The 25840-nt window shown below is 42.4% G+C and overlaps 1 protein-coding gene across 2 annotated transcripts in view; it reads right to left on the minus strand.

Annotated features, from left to right (window-relative positions):
* Positions 1-25840, minus strand: part of chd7 (chromodomain helicase DNA binding protein 7) — an 85986-nt gene that overhangs the window by 30832 nt on the left and 29314 nt on the right. For both annotated transcript variants that reach the window (XM_038271551.1, XM_038271545.1), the window contains 6 exons: positions 24093-24427; positions 15788-16263; positions 2981-3125; positions 1861-1992; positions 1713-1778; positions 43-98 (listed from right to left, as the gene is read on the minus strand). In XM_038271551.1, the coding sequence (XP_038127479.1) occupies positions 43-98; positions 1713-1778; positions 1861-1992; positions 2981-3125; positions 15788-16263; positions 24093-24427 (1210 nt within the window). The remainder of the gene's footprint in view (positions 1-42; positions 99-1712; positions 1779-1860; positions 1993-2980; positions 3126-15787; positions 16264-24092; positions 24428-25840) is intronic.

A 25840-nucleotide genomic window follows, 5' to 3' on the forward strand; every position in this document is an offset into this window, starting at 1 on the left:
TGTAGAAAGCTGAGAAAAAAACCCCACATAGCTACAACTTACAAGCCCTTGAACTTGACGTAGAACTCCTCCACCTCTACTTCCTCACCAGACTCCAGCTGAAAGCAGAGAAAAAAGGTTAATAATCACCAAAAAATATAGCAGCAGGACGGTGAAAGAGCAGAAGCAGATCGTCATTGTTGTAAAACATGTGGTTAAAAATGTTGAAGTGGCACACGAGGAGCCTGGACTCGGCTTCACACCGACATGTCAGTCAGCAGACTCAGAGGAAGCTTTTGTTTCCCTCATGCCAGCTATTTGACCTTTTGTTAAAATTACTAATATTGGAGCAAAACGCTTAATTTTTTCCACACTTGTGAAAGACGGAAGCTTAGCAGCTCCTTAGCTGTCCAGACTCATTCACTGTAATGTAGCTGCAGCAAACGCACACAGCATTATTGTACTACCACTACTACTGTAATGCCATGAATCATCAATCACGTGCGCGCGTTCTGCCTGAGGAAACACTAACTTGGCGTCTGGCTTAGCTAGCGTTGTGGTTTTGGCTGTGTGCCAAGCCTGGGGTCAACTTTGAATGGAGCTGTGAGAAAAGGATGGGTGTGTGCGTGTTAGGGAGTAACCCCACGGGGAGCTGGCTGGCAAAGCACAGTTGGCTGTCGAGTGTGTGTGAGTTGGCCTCAGGACGACTTTTCCTTAGTTAAGACACATAAAACAAAGAAGGTTGACGCGCGTGAGGTCCATCAAAAACACACGTATTGAATTACAAGAACTCTGGTCTCAGCTTGGCGAGTGAATCCGGACGGACTTAGCCGTGGGTGTGTGAGAGCATATGTCTCTGACTGTGGGTGTGTATGAGGGTAATCTCCTTAGGCCAGCTGTGGAGTGCGGCTCTTGTGTGACGTAAATCATGACTCAGGCCAGTCTTAGTCATGTCAGTGCCTGCAACTGTGTGGTGTCATTGTCTGAGATGAACTACACTGTCCCTCACACACAGGTTTAACATACATCAAGCCTTGAATCATATAATTTAATTTATAGTTCGGCCAACTTTTGCAGCTCTAAAAACAGCAGCTCTTCTGGGACTCTTTGCAGAGTAAGTCAAGTTATTCCACACATTGTGCATGTGTTAGGACAGGAAGGGGCCATCTCTAAACTGTTCCCACCTGACAAAGAGCATGAGACCGCCCAAAATACCGATCTCCTGACGACTGTCAAACCCAGAAGGCTTCACAGGGATTTAAACTCCCAGAAGAACATCCCTCCAAAGAATGCTGCGCTGCTCTACAGCTCAGTGGTGGCATGCTTCACACCTCTGCATCCGATGCTTTGCTCTCAACCTTTCCCCTTGTGAACTTGAAGCTTGAATGCAGGCACATGTCCATTCATGGTTCCTCAGATAATCTGAAAACCACATTTTGGTTGGAGGTCTGTCTGCCACTGACTGCAGAGGGGAAGCGACCCCTGCTAACCATGAACCTCAGCATCCCACTCTGTCGTTTTTGCTTCATCTAAGACATTGTGACCCGGTGGCTGTCGTTAAACATCCCATCCCCTCAAACAATTAGCTTTGCGGGAAGAAATAGCTGGAAAATGTTAGGGCTGGGCTTCCTGCAGATGCTTACTTTCCCATCATGCTACTACTCTAGAGTTCAGGGATTTTATGCCAGCTTTGGAGGGGTTTGTGTGAGAGAATAGTTTCTTGTGTGTCTTACCTGCTTTTTGCCGCTACGCAAACCCATGATCTTCTCCACGACAGGCCCTTCAGTCTCAGTCAAATCCTGGAGCAAGAGAAAAGAGAAAAATATAAACATTCATTCCTGCTGACATTGTAGAAACTAAGTGTTGGCCACCAGACCTCACCTGTTGCTGTGAGGAGGATGAAGGAGATTTCGGTGTTGTTGAATCATCCCCGCTGTCATCGTCCTCAGAGATCCTGAACTCCAAGTCCTCAGTGTATCTCTTCCTCTTAACCTGACGACTCGAACGGCGCTTCTGATGGGAGCAAATATATCAGCATTCATATTATAATTGATAAGGACCACCTGATCTAACTTCAGTTTGGATACATAACAGGAGAACACTTTGATCATTAGAAACAAAATTGAAGCTACAGGAATGAAATGCTTCTTTAGAAGTTTTATTTTTTTTTTACAAATAAACACAGGCATTAAGTTAATGATGGCTCTAAATATAATCCAGTGTGAACAAACATCCGTAAAAGCCACCAATAAGGTAAAAAGTTTAAGTCAGTGAGTGTGTGATGTAATATCAGAATAAAGGCATCTGTTCAGGCTTGTTAAGAGAACATCTGCGAACATCTCCAAGAGAAAAGAAAATAGCAGATAGGTCTGGGAGAAAGCTGTGAAGTTTAATTAATGGAAAATATTTCAAGCTTTAGACATCTCATGGACAGGTCTATTTGCTATGATTTTAATTTTCGAAATATTTTAAAGTCATCAATTAAAAACTTTAACTGTAAAGGGTAATCTCAGCTGCTGATGTGCCTTCCTGTTTCAGGGCTCTTTGTGGGCGACAAAGAGAATGGCTCATAAATCTGTGTAAAGAAAGGATGTAACGGCACGCTTTTGTTCCTTTAATGACCACTGCACATTGTAAGCAGGCTTTAAAAGGAGGGCATTGTGGTAAACACGCTCCTAGGGGTCGACTTAAAGGAGGTTAAACACAAAACTTCAAGCAAAAATGTTTCCAAAATATATCACTGGCAATGAAAAGTTGCTGACAGAGCATGACGACAACCCGACAGGCGGGGTTCGCCCGCTGGTCTGTCAACAAGACAGGTATACAACACAAACCTTCTGTGGCTCGGCGCTTCGCCTACAAGCTGTGACAACCAGTGATCAGAGGTGGTTTGATGGCCTTAGACTTTTAGTGTTTGGAATTTGTTATTTTTGGCATGTCCTTAACTTTCTGATTAACTTAAATTCTGCAGGATAATGATTGCTGAAAAGCCATATCCTACCTGAACACCATCATCATCCTCTTCTTCGGGGGGAGAGGGGAGTGGAGACTTCACCTCCACATCGTCACCCACTGATGACTCCCTCTTCCTCTTGGCATCCTTCTTAGCAGCACTGGCCCCGCCCTCTGATTCCACCTTTTTACTGCTGTGGGAATAAAGGATAAAAACGAAAAATATGAGCACCACTCTTTTATTAAGAAAAAAAAGGTCAAAAAATACACCAAATCTTTTTTTAATGAAATCACCTGGGTATGAGACAACCAAACCTCCCTGCGTGTGCGTGTTCATTTTTGTGTGTGTGGCCGTCTGTCCCAGGGCAATCGCCATGTTTGATTTACCCATTTAGAAATCATTAGTGTGCCTCAGGCTCTGGCACACAGGGGGTTAATATGATGAAAGACTGCATGGAGGCATGGGAGCAAGATGGAGAGATACAGGCACAGAGAGGAGGGGGTCCAAGAGAAACAGACAGGCAGACCCAGAGAGGCCCCAGAGAGAGGAGGTGGGAGGAGCTGAGTTTCCCCCAGGCCTCCACTAATCTCTGGCATGGATAGAGAGAGAGAGGAACTGGCTCCATCTGAGCATTAACACCACAGAGGTGAGAGGACACCCAGCATCCTTTCCCTGTCTCTCGTACAGCATGTCTCCGTCCTTAGATCTCTCAGAAAGACGACTTGCTCATGGTGCAGGCCCGATGACAGCTGCCTGCAGGGGAGGGGGGCTCAGCCTGGACCCATAATATCCATCACTGTTCTTCCTTTATTACTCAATCTGGGTTCTGATCCGCTACGGCAGGCATGTCCAAAGTCGGTTCTCGAGTGCTGCTCTCCTGCAGGATTTAAGAGTTTTTCTCTACTTCAGCCTAGATGATTGCCATTGATAGCTGGTTAATAGGCTTTTCCTGAACTGCAATCACCTGAAACATTAAAAACCTGTGGGACAGCGGCCCTCCAGGACCCACTTTGGACATGCCTGCTCTACGCTTTAGGTCAAAAGTCACAATTCATCACTCATTTATATTCTTGCCGTTTTAAGAATAATGACATGATTAATAGATAGATATCCATTTCTGGAATGATGATTTTCTATTACACGGTTCGGTACCGTCCAGTTCTGCCTCTGTCTTTACTGTAGATAGGACAATCTTGACATGGGGAGAAGATTTTTATCACTGCAGCACTGGTGAGGCTGTGGTAAAACAGCTTCACTGTGTCTCTAACTTCTTATACATCGTAAAAAAAACAAAACGCTTTTCCCTTGCATTTGACCTAAAGTGCTGTGAGCTCAAAGAAGTTCAACATATCAGCTAATATTCAGGCTTGCTGTCATGTGTAAACAGCAGAAATGTCAGCACGTTTACATTATGGCCTGCTAGCATTCAAGCAGCTGAAAGAATACCCCTGGGTATAGTCAGGGTGGTAGTGTTTGTGTTGCTGGATTAATATTAAATCTTCAGTCAGATCTAGATTAGCAAGGAATAAGGTCTGAAAAGCAGAGAGTCTCAAAGCAAGTGGCTCAAATATCAACATCTGTGGCCCTCAGGGGCAGAGTACCAAGACAAGCAGATCTGTATATATGATGAAGCCAAGTCATCAGAAAGGTCTCCACCTCCTGATCTATAGAAGCTCCTGTTTCAACAGGGACATGACAACATGAAGGGTTAATTGTTAAAGAAACTTTAAAAAAAATATCCTATCAAAAAATTAAAATGAAACCAAATAAACAAGCTTGTTCATGCAGCAGGATTTAGCTAAAAAATTTGTAAAATGTAACATCTATTAAATACCTAAGTGTGTCGACAGGGGCTGAAAAAATTAATTGAGGACTCTAAAACATGCATTTAGAGCAACCCACTTAAAGATTTAATTATACCAAAAATTCTTAAAAAAAAAAAGAAAGTATTTCTGATTTAAGATTCTTCTATTTAAGAAAATCGTTTGAACTCAACTGGAAAAGGCTTAGTTTTAGGTGGTTAAAATTCTGTAAAAGAAAAAAAAAAAAAAAAAAAACTTGATTAAGGAACTTTTTGCTATTGGATTATGAACCGATTAATTGAAAAAACAAAATAAAAAAAATAAAAAAAGGATTAATCAATTAGCAAGATAATCGTTAGTTGCAGCCCTAATGTGAAAACACTATTACAACATCAGAGACCAAATTACACCACCAATAAAGGGTTCAGTTAGTATTCAAACATATTGATGCACTAAAAAAAATCCTTGTCATATGAACTTTAACAAATTATGAGTTCTAATTATGATTTAAATAAAATGATTTCTTCAAAGTATGAAGATTAGGGACCACCCTGAACATCCTCTTCATCAGTCTGTTCAGAACAGGTTGTCTTCAGTCAGAGGCTTCTCCAGAGCTGCTGCAGGACAGACCACTACAGAAGATCCTTACTGCCTACAACCATTAGCAGATACCATAACCTGTTAAAGAAACTAAGAGTTACAAGAACATTTGTTTTCCATTTGAAACGTAAGTATTTCTAAATATAATCTAAAATGTAAAAGAAATTATGGTATTAAAACTGTTTATTTTATTGACAACATGAGACTGGATCCAGGGCAGAACCAGCTGTGCGTCTGGATAAAGAGAATCCATTTTTATTATAAGCCAAACTCTACATTACAGAGGCAGACAGAAACAATGGTTTGTCCAACTAGCCTCCTCCAAAAATGATGGTAAATCTGTGTGTGTGTTTTTTTTCTGGGCTGAGCTGCCCTCTGCAGAACTGTTCGCCAGGATCTCTTTCCTCCACACTGCCTCCCCTCCTTCCTCCTGCTCTCCCCCCTCTCTCCATCTCTCACCCCCCCTCTGTCCCTGGGGCCCTTCTCCTTTCATCCTCACGCCAAGAGCAATCACCATCTCCGTGGTAACGGCTGGTCATGTGACCTGCACCTGTTCCTCTGGCTGGTCGCCACACGCTGGAGCCATCTGGCCACACACACACCCACACACACACACACACACACACACACACACACACACACACACACACACACACACACACACACACACACACACACACACACACACACACACACACACACACACACACACACACACACACACACACACACACACACACACACACACACACACACACACACACACACACACAGCCTTCTCCACTTGGCTGCCTTCTCCCCTCTCTCCCTCCTAGCGTCTTCATGGCCTCACTTCCTAACAGCAACATCACCTCTCTGCATCCCCTTCTACTCACTGCATCCTTCAGACCTCTTCACTCCAATCTTTCAATAAGAAGAGCATTTTATTGCTTCATCCAATCAAATCAGGATAGTCAAGTAAATTTCACTAACTTTGTTTTATCTCCTCAAATGTGGCTCCTAAATATTTTAGGCTCCAACAAAAACTTTGTTGTAATATTTCAAGACTATGATAAGCAGATCACCAAGGCCATACTCAAGTCTCAGTCTCTGTACTGAAAGCTCCTAATTTCTTTATTAGAGTTTTTATTAGAGTTGTCAAAGAACAACTTTTACACCTTCTATAGGCGTTGAAGGTGACACAGCAACTCTTTCAGGTCAGACTCAGCCCCGTCCTGTAAGCTTCTACCAACACGACCAAATAAACCAACCAACTTAGCCTTTAAATCCACTTACAGCAAACGGGGAAGACTTCCAACGGCATTTGGGTCATAACTTCTTACTAAATCTTACATCATGGTCTACGTTCACACTGCAGCCTGAAGTGACCCAAATCCGATTTTTTGGCCCATATGCGACCTGGATCTGATCATTTCATTGCTATCTGAACAACACAGATCCGATTTTTTCCAATGCGACCCAGGCCACTTGGCTATGCTGTCCTGAATCTGATCTTTTAAAATGCGACTTGTGTCTGAACGGCCAGGTGGCATTCATCCGACCTGAACGACATTAATACCCGACAAAGGTCACTATTCTGGGTCTTGCTATGAAGAAGCGGCAAGAAAAACAACAACCATGGCAGACGATGATTTAGAGAGCAGTATTCATGTTTAACATCTTGAAAAAATTGTGTTTTTATGGTTGGGAATGATCGCTAGATGCACTCCGGCACTACCATCCATGTTTACTTGCGTAAACACAGAGCACACTGGCCTGTGATGTAATCTCCTCTACTGCGCATGCGGGACACTTGCGTTGTATGACTGCAGTTCACACAGGAGATCAAATACAAGTCGCATATATTTGGAAATGTGAACGGCAACGCAAAAAAAAAAAAAAAAAAAAATCAGAATTGAGCATCAAGGCCTGTAGTTTAAACGTCGCCATAGTGACTCATATCAAAGTAAATCACTGCCACTATCTTATAAAAGCAATATTCAAAGTGGGAAACTTATTCAAGTGACGGTTTATAAAATGGTAGAAACCTTGGAACAATGGAAGCACAACTATTTATTTTTTGAAGTTGCTCTCTGCTGTCGGGCTATGGCCTATTCTCCTGCCTCGGTGAGCAAATGACAGTCTTACGGTTCACGTCTTAAAAGCGCTTCCCTCATGTAAATGAACAAATAAGGAGTTAAAGGTGTTTAAAAACCCTGTCAGTGGCCGTTACGCTCATTAAAATCAGGGTATCAACCTTATTCCATTATGATTCCAAAGGTTTCAGTGTAACCGAGCTGAAATGTGCTGGAAAGAGTGCCAAGATGTCAGTCAAAGGGCCGTCACGCTCATAAAGGGCAGATTAGACTTCTGTAACCGCTCACATCAAATGTCGCTTGGGTCTTGTTCGCGAACCAGTTTTGCTGGTATGCTTCTGCACAGTCGGTCTGGAATTTCTCGGGACGCACAGCAGTTTCCCGCCATAGCGCAACAGGGAGCCTATTTGAGAATTTGTGAGAAATTCAAGATAACTGCAAGATATCACAGTCAAGGAGATGGATCTAGAGTTCCTGGTGACGAGGAACAGGTTCTGTTAATGGAGTTGGCAAAAAGACAAAAGAGGAAGCATGGGTTGTCCATTGTAGTTGTTCCTCGGTTTTTAAAAACGGCGTGCACCGAATCGAGAAAGACGACCACACAGACAGCAGGAAAGGCATAGCAAGAACCAATCACAGCTGCTTTTTGTCTGCAAACTACCGCTTGAGGTCTGCGCGGGTTTGCGACCGTCCGACGAGTAGTCAGGATTTTTTTTCTAGGTGAGCGACGACAGTTGCGGAACCTGTCACAGAGACAGATTTGACGGTTGCAGAATCTATGCGTCAGAAGCATAAATTGGCCTTTACAGTGACTACTTTGATGTGAAACGGCTGCTATGCTGAAATACGTTGTTGAGAATGTTAAGGTAGAAGAGCATTACTTTCCAGATAAGCATAGATAACCAGAGGATCCTGCAGAAGAGAGTGAGGGTAGCAGAGAAAGTAAAAGGGGCATTCCTCCCATCTGTGCTGCTGAATATTTGCTCAGCTTTCAAGCAGTCAACAGCTATTTAGATTATACACATTCTATTATTCTGCTGGATTTAATCAATTATGACCTTTTATATGAAGCATTTGATCCATTAACCAGTTTCTTTCAACTAATCTAATGAATGACAGACAATTAAAAAAACAATGAATGGAAACCTTGACGTTTGAAAAAGAAAGTCCTTTCTCAGTCACCCTGATGTAAAATCACAGGTGCTTAGCACGGGCCCTCACACATGCAAGTCAACTACGGGGCATCAAGGGCATGATCAATTGTTTTCAGATCTGCCTAGAGCGACATAGGAAAGGGACCAGTTAGGTCAAATATGGAGAATGATGTAGACAGGAAGAAGAAAGAAGCAAAGAAGGGTGGGGTGTAAGGGACACCTGCTGCTGTGATGAGTCATAACACCAAGCCTTCATAATCCCTCCTCTGTCCAATAAAGAGAAACATAAAGAGGACCAGAAGGCAACACACACACCTAGCAGAAAGTGCTGGATGTGCAGACAAGCTGCAATCAAGGTGCCGGCATGCAGGCCCGACTTCTTTGTGTATAAGGCTCGGGCACATGACGTCACACATTGCGCGGCAGCCATATTGATAGCTGGTCAGCCCACTGTTTACACTTTGACTTCGCGCCTGTAAGGACGAGCTTTCTTCTGCTAGTAGTTTGCTTAGTTTTTTGCCGTTTCATTTTACCTCTGCTGTCGTTATGGTCGCCCGTTGCTGTGTCGTAGGGTGTAGTAGCGCAAGCTGTGACTGGACGGGGAAAAAAATCCCAAATGGATTGTCTTTTTACCGTTTTCCAACCTGGAGGCGTCTCAATGGAAAACAAATGTCCTCCATAACAAAGAGTCGCCGGCTAGCATGGGTCGCTGCTGTAAGACGGCCAAATATAACTTTCAACTCAATCCCTGCGTCCATGAGAGTGTGTTCCCGGCATTTTCATTCTGGTAAGTTACAGAACATACTGTTTTTATTCATGTATCATTTCAAGTTAACCGTTGTTGGCTGATCTGTAGCATGTAGCATGAGCTGAAGTAGGGTTGTGTTCCAGAGGGTTAGCCAGGTCCACTGAAACACAAAACAGTTGTCCTACTCTGTTTATTTTGTCATTAATAGTTTATAATAGGGTTAATAGTTTTGGTTGTTTCACCAGGAAAGCCAGTAGATACATTTTTGATGTTTTACGTTAGTGCCAGCACCTAGTCTTATCACCACAACAAACACCACACCATGTTGAGACGGTAGCTTACCTTGGCTCTGATGACTGTGTTCTCATTCGGCTTGATAACTTCCATGTCATGAACTTTTCCATCTGTCAGCTGTTTGTAAGCCTCTAGCGAATTGTAGCAGCGAAACTCTTCATGTGTGTAGGCACTGACGCCACACACTAGATACGAAAATACGTCCTCCCTTGCAAACGGCGGTAGAAATTCTTCCCCAACGCACCACTCCTTGCTTTCTACTTCGTAGAGATCAAGTCCGTTTATGAAGCCCATCTTTTGCAGATAACGGTCCCTGGCTTCCCTCTGCAGTGTGTCTCGGTATATTCCGCATCCTTTCTTCGCTTTTAACATCGCTGTTTACTCGTCTTTCTGCTCTGTCTCTATGCTGTTTTAGGTCTTTGTTTACCGTAGCAACTAGCTACCAATATGGCGGCGTACCCAGAATGCAACGCGCTGTGCCCGAGCCTTATTGCAAACAAATCACCCCAGCACACACAAACACACACGGAGGGAAGGGTGTGGCAGCTGTGAGTGGTGTTATTTATAGATGTGCTCCCTCGGAGAGGTAGACAGGGGAGGCGTGATAAAGGGAGCAGGGGGAAAATAAGGATGGAGAGGAAAGGCAAGGTCAGAGGAGAGCAGTTAGCTAACTGGACAAGTACACCACCTGATTCTCTCCCACACCCACACATGGACAGCTTATAGCAGCAGAAAGGTGAACCATTGCAAACTCATGTCCTCCTTTATCCTATTTACCATCAAAACTGATAGTGGATTGCAGTCAACAGAGCCTGCTTACCACTACAAAGTTACATCAAGGTTTTAGAATAATAATTTAAATCGTGGCATTCTCATGGCTAACCATGCTAGTAATTAGATATAAGAAAAAATAACTACGTGGAATATATCCTATATTCTAAAGTATTGAAGACATTTAATGCAATGTTTTAATTAAAATCTATATAAATCAAAATTTACAAATTGCAGAGGAACATTATGTTTAGCAAGACTTAGACACTGATGTTCTCACTCCAGGCCTTTAGGTGGCAGTAATACACTTAAAGTGGGTTTGCTGCTACACAGAAAGGAAGAGAAAGCTGCAGCTAGCAGCAGATCCATGCATGGATCCACACAACGGTAACAGTAAAGTCCTGTGACCATGGACTCTGGACAAGGATGCGTTCACTGTCATTAAAACAACACCTGGAGGGAAACATCTACCGATTGTGGTTAGTGTGGAAGAAAAAAAATAAAATCACAATATCGAAATTAGTGGATGAAAAATGAAAAAAACTATACGATTTTAGCATTTGGCAAAAATCGTTCAGCCCTAAAAGAAGGATCAAATGGCACAAAAAGTAACTGACAATAAAACGTTAGAAGCATCAGGTTAATGGGCATTTCTTAAATACACTGCATGCTGCAAACATTTTGCTTTCAACCTAAAAAACTAAAGTTACATTTTCGGTCTTCTGGTCAAATCTATTTATTCATCTAAAATGAAACCCATGATAAAAATATACCAATTAATTGATTATGTAGAAATAATTGCCCCAAATAAATCGCCAACCCAAAAGTTGCTACAAGCTTCCTCCCCAAAGAGTAGGAAAGCTGCACAGTTCTGGTCAAAAAGCTTTAGAAACAGTCATGGTGTGTAAATAATGTGAGCGTAACTGATCATTCCTACAGCAAACTGAGCAGACAGCCTTAACTAATACATAATCATGTCTGCTTGAAAGCTCAAAATACATTTAGCTGTTTGTGGTAAATTTTCCTAGATATTTATCAGAATAAACAATTAACAAGATAATGCATGAACTGAATTATAACTGGAAAAAGTAATCGGTTTGTAGGGATTGCTTAAGCAGCATCATGTCCTTTTAGATGGAGGTTACAATGTGCATGTTTTAAGAGATTTTTTTAGCAAAAATCAGCAGTGTGAGAATACTGAAGAATGCATAGAGAAAAATGAGAGCACTCACGTACACACCATTATCCTGATTTCAGTCTGAGAAGATGCTTATAAAAGACAAACTGCCTGGTGTGCTAGCTGTTGTTGCCCCAACTCATCTGCAAAACGCTTTGCTGACAAAGTGAGACTTCTGAGAATGCCACAAACATGTCAATAAATGGTAGTGAAACCCAAAAGGCAGCCTGTGTTCAGATGGTTTTACAGCACAGCCCTACATCCCGTTCACACCCATAAAGTAAAGCCTTCCGTCTGCTTTATGGTGGTTTATTTGTTCATACAAATATGCAAATACAGCAAACAGAAAAAAAAAAAATACACACACACACTGCAGTGTGGTAAGGCAGCGAGACGAAAAAAGGAGGAAAAAAATCTACTCTAGGTTTGCAGCATTTATCGTCTGCTAAATATAATTGAACAAGAATGCTGAAAGCAGCCTAAAACTTTCTTTTTAATGCGTAACAAGAAAAAAGTTTTCTGTTATAGCTTTAAGATGTAGTAAATTAGGCTTTTAAGGAAATGATCAGATTTAGGAATGAAGCCCCGCTGCTAAGATCACACAACAACAAAAAACATCTTTACTTAATGGCAATTAACATGTGAAACTTTGAAATGATGCCTTGCTGTTAAAAATGAACTTGTTAAAGACCTGAAGGCTTGTTTATGGAGAATGAGCTATGACTAATGAAGGACTCAGCTACTAAAAAAGAAAAGCCGAACTTGTTCTAAAGAAATAAAAATCCAACACCTGTCTTGATTGTTTGTGATGCGGGTGTTTGACTTGAATTAGAACAATCTGGAGGAAGACGATGGAGGGGAGGAAAAGGTGACATCAGCCATCAGGAAGGGGTGGATTTGGGAAAGGAAGGAATAAAACTGAAGTTAAATGGGGGATTGCAGAGGTCCACCATTTTAGGGTAGGAGTGAATGGCCTGCAGCCATTATTATGCTAAATTAACCTGGGAGCTCCAGGCCGCCACTCAAGATGGAGGAAGGCTTGACAACAGATAAGAGCCAGTTTAGTTTACCAACACACACTGGGCTGGGAATGGACTCCCCACCCCCACACTTCCTCTGTCCTCACACACACACAGCTGGGGCAGTTGAGTGGTCAGCTGCATGGTCCTCATTATCATTAGACGCCATTTTCTGCCAGAAAGATTACCAAAGACCCCTCCCCCAAGAAATGCATGCGCACACTAAACTCCAGCCCACTCATTTGCCCCACCTCCCTTCCAGTGGCCGATGCAGGCATACCTCCCCCAGTGCTGACCCCCTGCCTGCTGCCCCACCTCATTGGCATAAAAACAGAGATGAGAGGGACTGAAGCTCGGGGGTCTAGAGCGGGATGGGGGCCGTCCTGACACATTCCTCTGCCTGATCAAGTTTCCACCTTCACAATGATGCGCTGAGCCTCGCACACAAATGCTCAGAAGCTCTCTTAAGCGGTGCTCTACTCCTTTCATTATAGAACACATGAAACAAGGCGAAAAAATGGAGATCTAGCAGGATAAATTTTGTGGCTCATTTCCATCTTCTGGGGTTTCCTAGAACCGACACAGACCTTTTATATCAAAATAAAATGACAACAAATTGACATTTGTTTTTTTAAAACCATCAGCTTTCAGTTTGTTTGTAAATCAAGCTTCTCACCCAAAAATATGCTTTACAAGTAAAACTTTTATTTGCCTCCACACTTTTTATGAGAGATGCCAAGATGGCCCAAACTTTGGGAACTTTGCCCCCGAGAAAGATTCTTACATTTCCAAAAGGCTGCCTAGTTTTCCAAATCCAACGTTTTGAACCACATAGGTTGAAAGTTAAGCAGAGCAATACTTAAATGCTGACTGATTGCAAACTTTGAGTCATCTTCCTGAACTAACACCTTTCACACCAAAAGAGGGTGCACGCTGATGGTGCTTATGTAACGGTACATTTTTTGCAACTGGATGAAGGTTTGATTATTGAGTTTTGGCCCATCTTTTCACTGATCATCACTAACCAAACTATAAATCACCCAATTCTGGTTAATAACAGATGTCCCTGAGAACCTGTGGCAAGAACTACCATCCACATTCAGAGTAACTGGGGCCAATTAATACAGCTTAAAAACCTTACCTGAGATTTTTAATCATACCAATTCTGAATAATTTCTTTTCTCCCTTAAGTTTCATAAAAAAAAGAAAAAAAAGAAAAAATAAATAAATTTCAGGTTTGCCACCAGGGATGGTAAGAAGATGTTAACGCCGGCTAGAAAGAGTGAGAAAAGGCAGACAAGAGCGGAGTAAATAAAGTTGACGGTAAAAAATATTGACAAAATCTGACAAGAGCTTCAAGTTCAGTCAGGCAAATCTATATTTTGTTTTAACATGGAGACTATTTAGTATAAAAACAGCTGAAGCCTCTCTAATCAGTCACCATTTAGAAGAATCAGACCAACGGTGAATTAATCCAACCAGTAATTTGAATTCAGAGCCCCAAAAAATCCAGCTGATCTGAGCTATAAAGCAAATAGAGAGAGCCATTCAGTAACATGTTCCTTTGATATAATGACCACATACTGTGGTTTATTTCAATTCAACCCCACATTCCCTCTCCTGCTGGCAGAAATGCTCCACTCCATCCAAAACCGGTGTTAATCCATCACAAACACCTACTGCAGCCTCAGAAATAATGGCACCCCTCACCAACCGCACAGACTTATTCTGAAAAGATAATGCACCTTTCAAAGGTTTTCTACACGTGTCAGGAAGTCTGTCTGTCAGTGACACTTTGAGTGGGGTGACATAACAAGACCCCAGACAACAGTTTCACCTTCCACCTGAAGTTTGAACCCTGCAGCTCTGTGTCCAACAGAAAAAACGTATGAATATGACTGATCCTCAGATCCGTCATGGAGCTCTGGTTCCCTGCTTCACCAGGCTCTGTGATAAGGAGTCCCCCCCCCCCCACATAAACACTGTGTGCTACAGTTCACAGCTCAGAGGTTGTGACCCTTTCAGTTCCCCCTGGTTGGTCACATGAGTGATGGATGCAGCATGTGCGTGTGCGAGTGTGCACGAGCTTCTGTTCTTGTGTAAGCAGCAGCTTCAGGATTCCTTCAGCAAACAGATCTCCCCTCTAGGAATATCTGATTATGATGTGTGAGACCAAGCTCTAAGTTAGATCATTCAAAGAGTTGTTTTTCAGTCGTTTTAATTAAAAGCCGCTTTAGCTTCTAAACTCTTATTCCTCTGCATGGTTATGAGGAACTGACATAAAACCAAAAACATTTTAGGAATTGGAACGTCGTCTAGTATAATGAAGCAGCAACTGTACAGGAATTTAATCGTTTCAACCAGCACACACAAGGTTTCTTTGTTTCTCCAAGTTGATTTAAAGCTACGCTCCACACCTTTCTGGGAAAACCTTTCAGATCACTTTAGATTAATTTAATCAAATACAGAACAGTTTTTCCTTTTCGTTGCAGGTTTCTATAACTAAATATTTTCAAAGCAGGTTTCCTGCAGACGTCCCTCATAATCTGTAAGGTGACCAATAAAATGCATGACTGTTGAATGACTCCAAATAGGCCCCATGTCAAACAACTTGAGAAACTGCATTGTTCAAATTAAAATCTTTCCTTTATTTGGGGGTTATTAGTATTCAGTCTAACGGAGGCAAAAAGTCTGAGAGCTATGAAAGAGCACTGCATGGATTCTAGGAAAATGTTGGAACAAGGAGACATATCAAAGCTGTACGTGAAAAGAAGCAGGTTAGTCTGAAAGGGTCATCCTCAAAGCAAGCGGGAATACAAACATATTGGTGCTAGTTAAAGCTGTCAGCATGATTACCGTCATCCATGTTTGCTTTAGCATCCCATGAATCATGGCTTTGGAGGAAATCTTGCCCAAGCACACAAAGTCAAACCCCTTGCAAACCAAATGCAACTGAAATCTTTGGAGATCAAGGTGGAAATCGGCGCTACATGATGCCGCACTGTGATTCCCACGCCATCTGATAGGCTAATGTTTGCGTCACTAATATAACTGACCATAAAGCAGGATTTGATTGTTTCTTTTCTCTACTGCACTTTTTAGAAATTGTATTCTGTAAAATCTTGCAGTTGAAATCCAGCCTGTTGACAAACCTTCCTTGGCAGATAATCATATATTATCTTGAACATGAAAAGACACAGTTTCAGGGCTCCTACCTGGTTTTCTTAGGAGTCTTGGCCTTGGGTGTGGTGCTCTTGGCTTTCTTCTCCTTGGGCTCCTTGGGCTCTTTGGGAGTCTTGGGTGTTTTGGGGGTCTTCGGGGTCTTGGGCTCTTTGGGCTCCTTGCCCTCCACCTTCTCCTTTGGTTTCTTTTTCCGCTTCTTCTTCTCCTCCAGTGGCGGCAAAGTCCCTTCAACAGTTCCTGTGCCGGTAACCTGTTCGCTTGCATTGCTTCCTGTTGCAGGAAACTCCGACTTCACGTCCTCATCTCCTCCTTCCTTTGCTCCTTTTTTGCCTCCATCGTCTTTATCTCCTTCCACGGCTTTAGCTTTCTTTTTCTTCTTCTTTTTTGGCTTGGTCTCCTGATCAGTAGGCTTCTCTGTGCTGATAGACTGGCTGGGGGCTCCGGCACCAACCGTTGGCCTGTCAGGAACCATCATTGAGGCGTCACCTGACAGGTCTGAGGGGGAATGCTGGTGGGGAGAGAAAACCAAATTTAATTTTTTAGGAACTTTAAAGAAATCATAGATAAGCTGTGTAGATATATTTTATTTTCTTCACTCAGCCATAAGACAACACGCATACAAACAGGAAGAAAAAAAGATTAGAAGAATTCAAAATGAGCATGGAGTATTGGTTTGATAAAGTTTCATGAAGAGATAGTCATGCCGATTGATTTTTACGTTAGTTATATCATTCAAGCAACCATTTCTTGGTTACATGGATATAAACAACATTTTTCAGCAAATCCAGCAAAATTGTAAGGTTAAACAAGTTCTGCTCCGTCTCGATGTTGAGTGGAACTGCTTCATATGTATAAATACCCTAATGTTGTCTATGTGGGATGTTTCCTACTGTAAAGTAAGTAATAAAAAGGTTAAGTTAAAAACTAAAAAAAAAAGTAATTTCCTGTATAAGCATTAATGTTTTGAGGGTTATTTTGTTACATAAAAGTGTTTTTCCTTTTTTTTCCTCTCCATTATTTTCTTATAGATAAACTCTGGCAGTCTTGTTCATTCACCCTTGAATTGAAATTTTTAATCTTAAAATATTTTATAAATGACCTATAAAGGGTTAATGAAAACACCTCTTCTTGTAGTTCAAACAAAAGTGTATAAATTAAAACTGATATGTTTACTTGACCTGTAAGTCAAGCTATTTACAATCAACAAAAAGAAAAAAAAAAGAAAAAAAAGAAAAAAGAGAACTGTTGTTAATAAGCAATGTTGATTTCGCTGACCATGATTGTAACCCCTGCAAGTGTCTGCTGATGAATCAAGTGATGGCCGGCAGCATCATAGCACCCCAAGGCTTTAAAGGAATAGTACACCCAAAACATGATTAGCCTTCATTTTCTACTCACCCCCATGCTGAACAACACCCTGGAGTACTTTTTTGATATCTCAAATGCATCTGGAGATCTGGGAGGCTTCTTGCTGTCTGCTGACATTCAAATAATGGAGGTCTATGGTGACCGAGACAGAAAGGTCCATAAAAGTCCACAAAAAACGTGTCAATATTCCTCCATACTGCTCGTCCAATGTATTCCAAGTGTCCTGAGTGGGTAGCATCCAGAATTTACTCGAAACGAAGTCATTTAGAATGTTTTTAGAGCATAAACAGTAGTGTATAGGATTTCCTGAAAGCGCGCACATGCTCGATCACGACGCTACGGAAGCCGGCAGACCAAACCAGATGAAAGTGCGCATTCAGCGTCTGCTCTTCCAATAATGCAAGCCTAGAAGAAGAAATGCGCCGTTTACCTGTGTAAAGAAAGAAACAACGAAAGAAAAATGTCTGAGGACTTCAGTGTTGAGGAAGAGCATGAGTTCTTTGCCGAGCTGAATGCGCTGGTTTGGTCTGCCGGCTTCCGTAGCGTCGGGATCGAGCATGTGCGCGCTTTCAGGAAATCCTATACACTACTGTTTATGCTCTAAAAACATTCTAAATGACTTCGTTTCGAGTAAATTCTGGATGCTACCCACTCAGGACACTTGGAATACATTGGACGAGCAGTATGGAGGAATATTGAAACGTTTTTTGTGGACTTTTATGGACCTTTCTGCCTCGGGCGCCATGGACCTCCATTATTTGAATGTCAGCAGACAGCAAGAAGCCTCCCAGATCTCCAGATGCATTTGAGATATCAAAAAAGTAAAGTAAGGGTGTACTATTCCTTTAAATCATTAAATTAACTATTTTTCCTTTTTTAACTCCACCAAGTGAAACCACAGTACCAAGATAAAGAATTTGATACCGGCCGATGCCTCCCTGCTTCAGAAGCCCTTTGTCAGCCAATAGTGATGGACTGAAAAAGCAGGGGTTGTATCAGTCTGGAATGGCAGCCAACAGAGCAGAGGGGTAAAAGGGATCATATTTCTATCCATCCATGTATAAAAAGCTGTCATCTTCTCCCCGCCTTCCACTCCCTGTTGCTACAGTTTCCGCTCCCCTAGCCTCGTCCTCCGGCAGGCTAACCTTAGTAAACAAACTGGCTGACACCTCATTTTTCCTCCCTCTAGTCTCTCCTGTAGACTAATCTCTGTGCTCCTTCTCCCTGCACCTCCTCTTTGCTCCCAAGTAAGCTTTCAGTGACAGGAAACTGGTTACCAGCTGTTGGGAGCCTCTCCAGCTGCCTCTCCTTCCCCCTCCTCTTCTCTGCCTCCCTGCCTCCCTCCCGCTTTCTCTCTCTCCAGCTGCTCAGGGTCCCAGTAGCAGATGGGAAATCAGGCATCATGACACGAATAAATTATCTCCATACTTCAAAAAGGCACAGCGAGGGAGAACGTGCGAGTGTGTGTGTGTCGTACCACAGCCAGAGACACTATGCCTTTGAGAGTCCGTTGGTGTGCATGTGTAACACGTGCGCTTTGCTTTTTCTTTACGTGCGTCTGTGTGTCTATGTAGTGTGAGCATCAGCAAGTTTCTCTGTACACACACACCGGATATTTTTTTCCACACCAGGGAGGAAAGAGTTGGGATGCCATCACTAAAAGTTCACTTCCATCAGAAGAATGCTAATGTACACACAACCCCAGAAATGCTGCAAGGTCACACATCACACTACCCCGGTGCAAACAAACACCTGCTGACACACACGTAAAGTGAGCCTTTTAGACGCACAAATCGGGGGAAGGGAGGGTAAACCTAAGGAGAGTGGGATAGAGAGACAATGGCAGGAAAAAGATGAGAGAAGAGGTCCCCTATTACCCAGCTGCCTGTAAATGCTGTACAGCATCAGGTGGACTTCCCCGGCATGAAATCACTTTTATGTAGTAACGTCTGCTCATTGAGAAGCTTAAAGCAGTAATATTCAGCTTATTCAGATAAACCACCCTGATAACTTCAACATCAGGTATCAAAACCAATATTTTCCAAAAGATTCCCTTTTGTCCGTAGGATATTTAGCTATATACAATTAGAAATAACTGGAACTGTACGTTATACAGCAAATAGGAAGGTTGAGGTCTGAGGAAAAAAAATGAAAATAATAATAATATAGTTATCAAATTAGTAAAAAAATTAAATGGGTAGCTGCCCGTAAAAAAAAAAATTGTTATACCAACAATACTTTGGGCTGCAGTTAGGGGGGAAATGTGCTCATCCACTAACGATGACAGCGCTAGGTAACCGCCCAGGTAACCGGTGAGAACCCAGCAGCATGGCCCCAGTTAATCCGTCCCTCCGCGACGAACGGTTGTACTGAAACTAATTTCCCTCTGGGATACTTAAAGTACGTCTGATTCTGATAACATTAATTTAGCAGATTAGGATTTTTACAGACCGATTGATTAGCCTTCACTACATCAGGTTTCACCACCTCTAAAGCAACACTGTAAAGTTTGACCAGAGTATTAGCTTTATTCATATTTAGGACTTTGTGCGTATCAATACTCCATGCAGGCTGGCCTTCTCACCTATGTAACTCAAGAGGGTGGAATCCATCATCGAATGGGTCATGTGACCCAGAGCGCCACTTCAAAGCACAGGTGGCAGTATCAGTAGAAAACTTGGTCATGCAAGCAACCTTATAAGGCAGGGGTTAGTGATCATAGGGAGGTTTAACGGCCTACCAAGCCAATGATCAGTTTTGTTTTTTCCTTTCCATCAATGCAGCAGTGTTGCTGCACCAGCACATGGCCGCTCCCTGTGGTGACTGGGTCAGTCCGCTATTTCGCATATTAATGGAAAGATACTAACTTCCTCTGAACACATGAAAAGAGAAAATAGCAATAGTAAAAAGAGTGAACTAATTCTAAAATCAAAAATCCTAAAATGAGGAGGAGGAGACAGGGGGACGGGGGACAGGAGAAAAAGCTGTTGAGTGTCAACAACAAAATCTGGAATATTTTTCACTAAATCGAGTTTGTAGTAGAGTTGCTGTTTTCTGGTTTGACAAATAATTAACTTTATTGATAAAACTGAAAATCTCTCCGATGTATTTTTGGAGAATATATTAAATTACCATAAGCAAAGCAGTATTAGCAGAGAAAATGTCAACCTGTTAGGCTGCGCTTTATTAAGTAGCCACCGTAAACGGACTTTTCATGGTTTCTCGGATGTGCGTTTGGCGCCACCCTTTGAAATGAAGCATCATCATCACTACTGGTGAGTGCCGTCAGTGCAAACTTTCTAGAACAGGTTAAGGGCTTGTTATACTCCCACAGCAGTTTGTTACATTGAGCTTGTCGCAGATATTTTTGATTTATGCCCAATATTGAAGCGTGGTCTGCACTATGTTATTCCACGCCACAACCCAAGAGGGACAATCACGAACTAGCTGTGGGTCTATATACAGCTGAGGCGGTGAGGAAGAGGGGGCAAGTTTTAGCGACAACTGAGGGCGAAAAAGATCCAGGTAAAAAAAAGGTCCCAATATTCTTGCACATCTCCTAGCTGACTTCACGAGTTGTTTTCCACAATGGCGGTTATACAAACAAAACAAGTCGGTAAGGTTTCAAAAAGGAAATACGCATAGTGTAGAGCGGATGTTGATTTGACCAATCAGAGGCCTCCTGTCTGCGGCGTTGTCTTGGGTCCCCTACAATTCTGGAGAGGTGCAGCAGCTTGTCTGCGGAAGAGGCGGGGGCACATTTGCGTTCACTGCGACACACACCGACCTGGTTTCCGAGTATAAATCAGCTTTTAGCAGGCAGGTATTGATGATGATGCAGGCTTTGCTTTCCAGTGAACTTGGAGGTATAGATTGGTAATTACTATCATCACCTGTAAGTAAAGGAGGTGACAACCAAATTATATCCAAAATACCCCACGATCAAGTTTGATTCATGCCCGAAATATCCTCTAAAGACTCTTCAATAATCTAGTACAGTGAGGACTTATAACACACACAAAGCTTGCAAACCATTTTAAATGTTGGCAGCTACTGCTAGTTACAAGATAAAGGCCAGAAATGGCAAGCTACACTAATTCTGATGATCTACATTTATAGGGCAAAACACCCATTATGAGAGTTTGAAGCCTAAACGTGTCTGTTTTATTTCTTTTAAACCAATTTCTCTGCTTCGGTTTTAACCAACTACCATAAAACCTTTTTGAAGCATTGACCTAATATGGTTTACCAGCAGTGGATTAGATGAAGTGAGCTGTTTGCTGACGGAATAAATAAAAGAATTGGTTTCAATATTTTAATGAAACCAAATGTATGTGCAGATGGGCATTATGCATTTTCACAAAATAAACAAATTCAGTCTACTACTTTACGGTTAATCATGGTCAATACATATCAAACCTCCCAGGCATGTGATGTAGAATTCTCAGAAAGAGAAAAAAACAAAAAACAAAAACATAATGAAATTACTTCTAGGAATTTTTGTATCCAGCTGCTTAAGTGCACCTCATGAGATTAGGTTAAACTGATCCACCGTGGATCCACAGACCCATCTATTTTGCTAAACACATGGTTTTAGGAGGAGCAAACATGACATTTAGAATGAAAACCAACAGAAAGAAGAATCCAAGTTTTCCCGTCAGCCTTTATTTTTCTTGAAACGTCCAACAAAACTAGTATAAAATTAACAAATTAATTAATAAAAATGCAAATCAAAAAAAAAAAGAAAATTGCCTAAAGAAAGATTTTCCAAGAAGCTGCAGAATCTTAGCGAGCTAAATGGTATCACAGCTCTCCGACTGTGAGATGAGTGGGGGTGAGGGGCGAGACAGGCATGTTATATGTCAACCAGAGTGCTGCACGCAACATTGTGTGTGCGTGCGTGTGTGAGTGCAAGAATAAAGGTCACAGCACAGCATTCTGCCGGAGCTGTGACCTTGAGATCCTGACGAAGGCCTGTGTGCGTGCGTGTGTGTGTGCATGTGTAATAACCATGCTTACAGAACAGATGGAGCTTAGAGTACCAGACATGCAGTCATCATGAGTGACTGACCAGCTTGGGGTGTGTGTTCATGTGTGTGTGTGTGTGTGTGGGGCTCTTTCTAACAAGTGCATCATGAGATGAACTCCCTTCCTGTGCCACACACTCACACACCCCCTCTTTAACTCCTCTAGTGAGGCTATCCTATTTCCCAAGGCAATTCACCATCCTATTCAGGACCAAACCATCAATGTGTGTGTGTGTGTTGGTAACATGGGCTGCGGGGGCCGGCAGCTTAAGCTGGGATGGCGCACGCAGGCGAGAAGTGGGGCTCACCAGTCAACCTGGCATCTAGGTCAGGAGTCCTGGATAAATTAAGTGTGACGGCTGAAATGTCAACTACGGAACGCAGCAAATGCAGTCTTGGAGACGGGGAGGAATAGGAATAGGCGAGGGAAGGGGAGCAGAGTGGAGAGAAAGAGGGGACTAGCTCCGTGTTTGTGTGGCCACAGGGCTTCTATTGTGCATGAATGGGTCAGTGGAGAAAGGGGGCTTTGAGCAACAAAACAAGCTAATGGAAGGCGAGGGGCACGTGACGCCAGCGACTCCAACACACAAATGTAGCTATTAGAAAATGAGAACTACTTCCCCACCGGCTCTCCTCTTTTTTGCCAAGGATGCTGTACTCCTTTCTTATCAGATGCATTACAACCGTGTCTTCATGAACCATTTTCCCCCTGGATATGAATTCTCATCAACAATCTATTTCACTCTTTAGGTGCGTTTGTCTTCAATCTGGCATCCAAATCTGTCTATGTAAATTACGATTCCTAATTCTGACACAGTAACATCCCATCTGCACATCTTCTAGAGCTTTATGAAACCTGGACAAAGACAAGATACTATAGAATGGGAGTCAGTCAGCTTTTACAGGCTAAATAAAACCTGAAATCAGAACAGGCAAAAAAGATCACTAAACTATGAGGAAATGTAAAATAGATGTTAAATGCCCAATGTTGATCCCTTTTCAGTGTATGGCAGAGGGAAAATGGGCTACTGTTGAAAAGCTGATTTTTGGTTATAGAAGTAAAACTGTATTTATGCTAAATAGATAAACCAACCAAGGTTAGTTGATTCTATGGAAAATATGAACCTTTAATGAGTAACAGTACAACGACCACCAGAAAGAACCTATCCAAGCTGTTGGATTTTGGGGGTAGATTTTTGCCACGTTGTGTTATTTAGGCTCTGGTTCCTGCAGTGGATACAAACTCCTGCGGTGAAACTGGATCTCACTCCTTTCCCAACCTCTTGATATCAAACTAATCAGAAATCTGCTTCTATGAACCGTCTGTCTTATCCACACATCTCACTACACAACTTTAGGTCAGTGATGATATCCCTGAAGGAGAAAAGACAGAGAAAGACAGACAAGTGGCGATAGAGGGAGCGGAAGGAGAGGAGACGAGGAAGGAGGGGGGGGGACAGGAAGGGAGGTTTCCTCTACAGGGTGGTGGGGGGTTAGTGGGACCAAGAGCTAGGAGAGATTATTCTGGTGGCGCCTCTGTGCGCGTGCCTGTGTGCATGTGTGTGTTGCACACGTGTCTCAGGATATGCAGCTCACAGGAAGCAAACGGCTGCAAGAATCCATTTCCCCACACACACACACATACACACACACACGGAAATACAACCACACACAGGACAGACTGCAGCACACACAAGAAAAACACACACACACACAAAACCCCAACGATCCAGTACGCAATACGCCGCTGTGTTCTCAAATGTCAGGTACACACACTTCCCTCAGACTCCAAAAACACACACACACAATTTCCCCACCCACATGAAAAATAAACACTCACATGAAAAACACCCACACACAAAAACAAATGCACATAGTCTTGATCTCTCTCACACTCGCAGCCTTGCTACCACATCAAAGCGTTTGTTTGATGAAGACTCACCTGTATGTGAGGCACTTTCTGTGGGGTAAGAGGGGGTGAGGAGAGCGGGAGGGGGGCAGGTGGCTGAGGTGCCCATGGGTGGGAGGCCTGGTTGGGAGGAGGGGGCGTGCTTTGCAGGTTGTGCAGGTGTGGGGGCAGATGTGTGTGCTGCGTCTGAGTGTTCTGGGCAGGTGGAGCTAAGCCCTGGTTAGGGGCAGGGGCTCCATGTTGACCGAGAGGCGGACCCTGGAAAGCCATAGGAGCGGCCTGCAGGGGCTGCCCACCTCGAGAGGCTTGCTGTTGGGCCTGGAGAACTCGCTGGTCACCTCCCTGGCTGACCGAGGCTTCGTGAGGCCCTGGAAAGAAAGAAAAAGATGAAGGTTTCCCTGAAAAAGGAATACAGCTGTGAGAGCGATACAGCTAAAGGGTTCCTCAGGGGTTAGTCCAAGTACCACTCTTATTTATTGAACATTTCAATACTGCTGATTGTAACATTACAACTTTTTTATTTCTACATGTCAGCAGCCAGATAGAACTTGGCTCATGATCTTTTGTTCTTCACTATTTCAGGATACAAAAAGTTGGTACCTTCCCTCCTTGGACAAGCTTTAAGATTTTACACTAAAGTTTTAAAGCTTATTTTCTTGTTCTTTCTATTTAATATTTGGAGCTCAGCACACTGTTTATCACTATGTTTAAGACTTGTGAATATTTCACCACTGTCAGACACACTGTTTTGTTAGTCTTCCCCACTGAGACTTTAGCTTTGATTTATTTTGAGACCAACAATCATCAAAACCATTTCTTAGGGTACAGTATTAGGACCACAGTTGATCTTCTATATCAACAGATGGTGTGTACCCCTCTACATGCTCATCTGCATTGGCAATGTATGCATATTAGTTACCATGTCCACACCAAACTTTGTCCTTATATAACATCAGTTGGTAAATTTTATTTTTGTAAAGTATTATTCTTGGAGGACATTTTGCCTAAAAATCAAAATTATTTTAAAAGTCTGGCAATGTCAGCATATAGAGGAAACCAGTTTTACCCAGATCAAGTTACAAAAAGAGGCTGCATGGTTGTTATCCAGATTTCTTCTGTTATTTTAGAACATTGCCTCCATCTACTACCCTCTTTTTTGTATTTGGGGTCTCTTTTTTTGTTTTATGCACCAATGTACTTCTAAAACTAAACTCCTAAATGTGGGATTCCACCATCAATCTGTATCCCAACTCAATTGTATTGTTTCTGCCATATTTATCTTCCTTGTTATGCTGTCATATATATATATGCTTTCTTCTCAAATTCTATATGCATTGAACATGATCACAGCTCTGAATGGTCAGACTTATCGGTTCACAGATTTACACATTTGGTATATTTTAGTCTTTAAAAACATTTTCAGTCACCAGCTTTAATCATTTCAGTTCTACACCCATCTAAACAGTTCAGGAGGCTATGGTCATTGGCCCAAACACTGTACTTTTGTGCTTTTTGAATTTAAATTAAGGATACGTTCTCCTTAAACACCTTTGAAAGTATTTCTGCATCACTTGAAAGAAGCATGGATCAGAAGATGCATACAAAAAACAACAATGAGCATTTAAAGTTTCCATAAAAGATTACAGCAAAAATTTTGGGAAAATTCGACTAGTTTGCAAATATGTGAGATTTATTTTAATCTCTTTAGACCTCATCCAGATCCAAAAAAAAATGTCTCAGCAACTCCCCTAAAGACGGCTCCTTGTGGCTTTTAGATCAGA

The sequence above is a fragment of the Cyprinodon tularosa genome, unplaced genomic scaffold (assembly GCF_016077235.1).
Source record: "Cyprinodon tularosa strain WSP-4 unplaced genomic scaffold, ASM1607723v1 ctg12, whole genome shotgun sequence".
NCBI lineage: Eukaryota > Metazoa > Chordata > Actinopteri > Cyprinodontiformes > Cyprinodontidae > Cyprinodon > Cyprinodon tularosa.